The sequence below is a fragment of the Monopterus albus genome, unplaced genomic scaffold (assembly GCF_001952655.1).
Source record: "Monopterus albus unplaced genomic scaffold, M_albus_1.0 scaffold252.1, whole genome shotgun sequence".
Classification (NCBI taxonomy): domain Eukaryota; kingdom Metazoa; phylum Chordata; class Actinopteri; order Synbranchiformes; family Synbranchidae; genus Monopterus; species Monopterus albus.
This window is the reverse complement of record NW_018128132.1, coordinates 344193-350822: the sequence shown is the minus strand read 5'-3', so window position 1 is coordinate 350822 and position 6630 is coordinate 344193. Positions and strand designations below refer to the sequence as shown.

General features: G+C 37.0%; 1 protein-coding gene across 1 annotated transcript in view; it reads left to right on the top strand.

The window, feature by feature from the left end:
- The window catches only part of cusr (Copper-only SOD repeat protein), a 12919-nt gene extending 6614 nt beyond the window's left edge, over nt 1-6305 (top strand). The window contains exons 5-11 of the mRNA XM_020621025.1: nt 863-940; nt 1550-1651; nt 2624-2756; nt 2927-3041; nt 3581-3705; nt 5257-5337; nt 5885-6305. Of these exons, the coding sequence (XP_020476681.1) occupies nt 863-940; nt 1550-1651; nt 2624-2756; nt 2927-3041; nt 3581-3705; nt 5257-5337; nt 5885-5997 (747 nt within the window). The 3' untranslated portion in view covers nt 5998-6305. The remainder of the gene's footprint in view (nt 1-862; nt 941-1549; nt 1652-2623; nt 2757-2926; nt 3042-3580; nt 3706-5256; nt 5338-5884) is intronic.
- The last annotated feature ends 325 nt before the right edge of the window (nt 6306-6630 follow it).

Genomic DNA, 6630 nt, shown 5'->3' with positions numbered 1-6630 from the left:
AGTAAGCATTCAAAATTCCACTCATTTGTCTGTATTTGTGTATGGCCTGAATAGAAATAGGATATGCTGCCCAGTAAGAGGTAGAGATGCACTGTCCTCTGCTTTTAAAATGGAACAGAATTTGTAATTTGGTGACAGTGCATTTTGGATAAGGTTACATAGAATACCATGTAATCAGTTAAATTGAAAATTACATAGCCCATCACATCACCAGAAGCTAAATTATAAGATTTCCACATAACAGCAACAAATGATTCAGATGCTTTGCTATTATAGCCACAGAACACATGCAAGGTTTTCTTTCCTGCTAGTCTACTATCAGCCAAACTGCCACAAAAACATGACTGAGTATTTCTGCTGCACTGGACAGACTGAATTCATTTTGTCTGTGCAACAGGGAGCTATGGGAAGCAGGGGTTAGATCATTAGCTTAACTTATCATTCATTCTTCTGTGGTTAGTAAAGACCATACAGGCCCCCTGAACGAAGAAGCTCGCCAACAGAACAGCTGTCTCTGTCAGCTGCCCTCCAGAGGCCCCATACTGATCTCTGTACTACATCTATAAGAGCTTGCAATATCCCCAAAGAGCCTAAATTTTCAAGGAATGAATGATGTGTGGAATAAGTGTGTTCCTTCCACCTCAGTCTGCTAACTTAACAGGCAGGTTAAGCACAAAGTCACAGAGTGTAAGAATGTATTTAATATTCATAAATCCTCACTGGTGTCTCTTGTGACTGCTTTTATATTTCAGCAAAGTAAGCGCCCAGTTCTGAATGAACTATATACTATAACAGTATACATTCAGGTCAGTCTTTCAAACTGCCTACTGATACTGGACATTTTGCTTTTCCTCACTCTCAGCAACAGCAGGTGTTTCCTGATGGAAGCAGCAGTGATTTAACCCTGGATGTGACCCTTCAATCACCAATAAGACTAAATGTAAGTACAGACTAACATACTGTACACATAATGCAATCAATCAGACTAACATACTGTACACATAATGCATGAATGCAACTTCAATTATTTAGATAGATAGATAGATGGATAGATGGATGTTGCCATCAAAAGGAAATTTCACTACACAATAAGTTTACAATAGAATAAAACTATAAATTAGAAATTAGTTTTCAACAATCAAGTACAAAACTAAATCTCTTCCCGTGTAGCATCAACAGTCTTTTAAAAAAGGACAAGTTTGGAAAGAAAACAGAAAAGCAGGACCAGTAACTGTGATAGGTGAGACAGCTGAGCAGTGCCAGGTGGGAAAGTCAAATGAACAATAACATGAAAACTGATCAGGATTTCTAAGAGCATACCCAGTGTGATTCATTTATGACACAAACCGAAGGTCACAAAGGTGCCAGTGTCTGAGACGGTGGAAACACTCACAACACAGAGAGAGCAGAGCACTGATAGTGCCAGGGCTGGTTTCATGGCAGTGACAAAAGTGAATATACCCAGAATTTATGTCTGAAATCCATTGTATGCATTAAAAAAACAAACAAACAAACAGGACACATACTCATTCTTTGTCCCTCTGTGCAGGCAACTGTGGCATCCTTGCTCATCACAAACGGGCGTATAGGTGTTAATGGCCAGTGCAGCAATGTGGGAGACACCTACAATCCCTTCAACATGACATCGATGGTGAGACCACACTGTCTGTTTTCTTATCCCGATTCTGAAAGTTGAATGTTTTGGAAGAGGTGAGTGTTTTAGTACTTAAGATGCTGAATCATTGTGCTTGTTTCTTGCTGCTTGTTATTCTGGAGTTCTACGGCATGCTTAGCTTTATTCTTCAGACTTAGCAGAGCTTTTGGCTGCTGATATTTGTGTTATAATATATACAATATATTGTGATATAATATTTATTATTTCAGTTTTTCTAATATGTAAATCATTATAGCCTACATTAAAAATACAGATTCAATTATAGAGCAAACAATATTAGAAAATGCTTTAAATATTTAATATTTCAGTTTTTCTAATATGTAAATCATTATAGCCTACATTAAAAATACAGATTCAATTATAGAGCAAACAATATTAGAAAATGCTTTAACAATAAGTATAATATATCTCTTTATATTCGACATAATCATATATATAATGTAATGTGCTTTAAGTATAAGAGAAGACAGGATGATGGAGAAGACAAGACAGAAACTGCAGGTTCCATTTTTTTCACTGGAAAATATTCTCAACTAAATGTCATTCCTCACAGTTTTGTCAAAATTTGGTCAATATTTACCCATATGATGTGTAATTAAAACATTTTTACCCTTTTAGCACTATCATTAGTTCAGTGTCTGGTATAATTTGTGAAATAACTTGAACTTTTGCAAAAAGGGCTTTCTGATTTGTGATTTAGAAATTAAAAGCCTTGGTCAGAATGTTTGACACTGTTTGTGTTTTCACTGTAAATATTCCTGTTGATAATCAATGTATTAAAGACATTTGTATTTGCACCAAGAACAGCGCAGAGAAAGATGTCTATTACTAATGGGTTTCTTCTTCTTACTGCAGGAACTGGACTTTTAAATGTCAGATAACATGCATAACCAGCTACAGTTAGTGGTAAATATGAAATACACATCCTTCTTTCTCTTCCCCCTTCAGAGCTCCAGCTGCTCATTAGACAATCCTCTGAGCTGTGTGGTGGGGGAGATATCTGTAAGACAAGGCCCAGTCAGTCTGACTGAGGGTCAGATCTTCACTGACAGCATCATGCAGCTCTTTGGAGACAACACAGGTATCTCATGGACATTTTGTTTCCCAATGAAATTATGTAATCACCAAAAATTAAAAGTTAAACTGATGTGTCTTCAGTGCTAGGTCACGGTTTTTCTGGAATAGACCATGATTTTATCACTAATGTTAAATGTGACAAAGAACAGAGGTTGTTTGTTTTTCTGTTTTTAGTCGTCCACAGATCTGTACTGCTGAAGAGTGGAGACAGCATCATTGCATGTGCCGACATCCTCCCAGAATCCCCTTCAGCAGGGCAGACCTTTCCAAGTGTGACTAGCTTCAGCAGGTGAGCTTTTAGATTGTACATTTTGATATTTTACATGAACACATGAGACGGTTGAGCTGAGATTGTTTCTGTTAACTGTGGGGTCATGCACGCAACATGACGCGTCTGGCCAACAAATTAGTTAAAAAGAGTTTCAGTGTTCAGTGAGAACAGATACTGTGCTTCTTTCAAACAGGATGACAAACTGCACAAGTCTGACACCTGTAACTGGACGCTAGCTAGCATAAATAAACATTTATTAATTGATTATCCATTAACCATAATTATTCACATAAAATTACAGTGACTTGATCATTTCCTAGCAGAGAGCAAGAGGAACTCACAATACATCAACAATTAATTTTTGTTAAGTTATGACTCAATCATTAGTAATCCATTATTCAAATGTGTATTATGAAGTGTTATCAAGACTCCATTACAGTCCCCAAAGTGCACTGAACTCATATCTAGATTTGATTAGGTGAAATACACTGAAGTCACTGTCTCACCAGTTACTTGCTGTCATGTGACAACAGAGTTGCTGTTTTATTTTTTTCCAGGTATGACTTCCGTAGGAGGGTTGCAGATGTTCTGCAGATGGAAGTAGCAAGAATCACCATCCTGCCTGGCTCTCCCCTCTCTGCAGCTGATGGAAGGTGCCAACAAGTCAACTTCATGGTATCTGGTAAGGCAGAAGCCCTCAGAGCAAGGATGCTCCCCTATCAATCAAACAGTGATTTAATTTGCAATAAAAATAAATTGTATGACTTTTCTACACAAGAACAACATTTGGGATGTGGAAGTGAGTGAACATTCATTTCTCTTCCTCTGGTAATATTGATGAAAATGATATCATACAATCATAATAAAAAGTCATTGTGTGTGGTGGCACACAGTTTAAATCTTACACTCCTACATCATTTTAAATAAATGGGTTGCTTTTACTTTGGCATAATATCTGTATTATGGCTAGGATTATAATTTCTGTATTAACACATATATAGTCACCCATATGTACTGTATGATAGAATTTGAATTTATTGTTCTGTACATGAAAATCACTTCAGACGCCAGGACTTCTGTGGGCAAGCGGTGTATACAGGCTGGTTGTGTTCAGTGGGAACAATGAACAATTATGGTCTTAGAAAATTGTTCAGTAACTTGATTCTGGAGTTGAATGTCAGCGTCTCATTGTCTGCCCCATGCTCTATTCTGGGATGAAACAGAAAATATCTGTACAGAGGTTTCACATAGCATAGAACAGGACAGGCATTTATGTACCCTGGAAGGTTCCCACAGGGTGAAGAGTTTACTATTGCAGTAACTCCTCTAAAGGCCTTTTTTTTTTACTGTGATTGTGTGTATAATAGGAATACAGCAGAAAGATGTACACACAAGAGTTTTCAGGCAGCATGCAGCTGAGAGTGTGATATGATAATAATGCTTTATGTGCTTAAGAGACTAGAAAACTAAAATAACTAACAGCATCAAGCATTTTTATGGGAATTACTGACAGTGATTTATCTTAAACAAAAGTACCTGAAAAGCAATCACATACAAAATGTGACAACACTCAAACGGAAAACAAAACTTGTTTTTATAACAGAAGTAATTTGTTATTTTTGACATATTTGAAATGCACTGGTGTATGATAATCTCACTTATGGAAAAGCAAGTTCACAACAATAATTATCAAGTACAAAAGTAACATTTGTGTCTTTCCACAATGGAACCTAAAGAGGAGTATACCCCATACTTCCTTTAACCATCACCAAGCATGGCCTCCGAGGTTTGATGTGGACTGTCCTGCTTTGTTTTTCCACTATATCCTCTTTATGTCGGTCTCTGTTTAGAGGAGAGATGGGCTGCTGCTCTCTCACACACACAGTCTTACACAGTCATACACACAGTGCTTGTAATGCTAATGATTGGGGTGTGAAGATGCGGACATTTAACCATTCACTGGCAACTGCTCTGCATGCATGCACTCCCTTCCTCCTTGCATTCCTGGTACTTGATTTTAGTACTACATCCTGAGAGGTGCTCAAATTTAGCTCCAAAAATGTACCTCCAGAACGGGTGCACTGTAGTGGAAATAAACACAGAGCCCATGACAAGTGTTACTTGGTAGTTGCCTGTAATAGAAACATTCCTTTAGTTTACAATAGGTATATGCAAATAAGCAATGCAATAGTTATATGCAAATAAGCAATGCAACATTGTTTGTGTCTTAAAGGGAATGTCAGCACACAGCTTCTGGCGTCTGTCAAAACCAGTGCAAAGATGGGCATGTTCAAAGAATCTGAGTCATGCACGAGTAAGTACACTACATAATGCTACAGTTCTTTATGGGGAAAATGGGAATGTGAAATTTTTCATATATTTTAAGGAAACAACATTTAGAGACAAAGCACAACATCTATCTTATGCAAGCTGTTATATCTCATACTGGACTTGCTAAATTTGCCATGTTAAATAATCTCCCCTGGATTACTTTCAGATTTGTAAAAATTACAGTAAACACATAGTAAACCGTGCAGAACTGCAGTAAATATACGTAGCAAGTAAAATTTTCCCCATTGTTAGTAATACACTTAAACCCTGGAAAGCATAAAAGCTGTGCCATCCACTGATACTGTAAATAGTCCAATGTAAACATTAATTGCATTCCCAACACCATGTTGACACTCATATTCCATTTTAATGTGTCATTTTTTCTATGTACAATCTCTCTTGACCACTTTTTTGGGTATTTGAAATACGTTTTAATAAGATGATCTCAGAGTACAAAAATAGCACACACTGAATCATAGTCTCTTTTAATATTTCATTTCTTGCTTGAATAACCTGTGGACACCTCTCAGATTTGATGCCCTCAGGAAGTGCAGGCCTGCCCCTGGTACCAGGATGTTTTCTTCTAGGCTTCATGCTGGCTGCTACGTACCTGCTGCCATCAGCAGCTTATTTATGGCTCTGAGATTCAGCCATGCCATGCACCATCAGTGGGGATACATGGATCCTCATAGCATAAAATTGTGAAGATGTTTATGTATTGTAATCTATCCAGTGCTACAGTGGTTATCTGATTAAACATTTGGTTTATGACTGCCATGTTAGAAATGAAAGGCCAAAAACAAATCTTTTCTATAGGAGGGTGATGAACGAATATGCTGTAAGGAGGCAAAAAGAGGATTTTTTGGGGCAAGTCTGGGATGCAGTTTACAAAGAGGAAGACTTAGACAAAGCATATGAGCAATTCTTAAATATATTCATGGAAGTATATGACAGGAACTGTCCTCGTAAGCAGTATAAAAACAAAAGGAATTACAGTGGGAAACCGTGGATGAGTAAGGGATTACAGAATGCATGTAAAAAGAAGAATGCGTTATATAAGGAATTTATAAAGGACAGATCCAAGAAGGCGGAAGAAAAATATAAGTTATATAAGAACAAATTAACTGTGTTAATGAGGAGATGTAAGAAACTATATTACTCTAAAGTATTAGAGGATAATAAAAATAACATGAAAGGTACTTGGAATATATTAAATAAACTGATTAGAAACAGTACCAGCAGGAGTAACTACCCTCAATATTTTATGGATAATGAT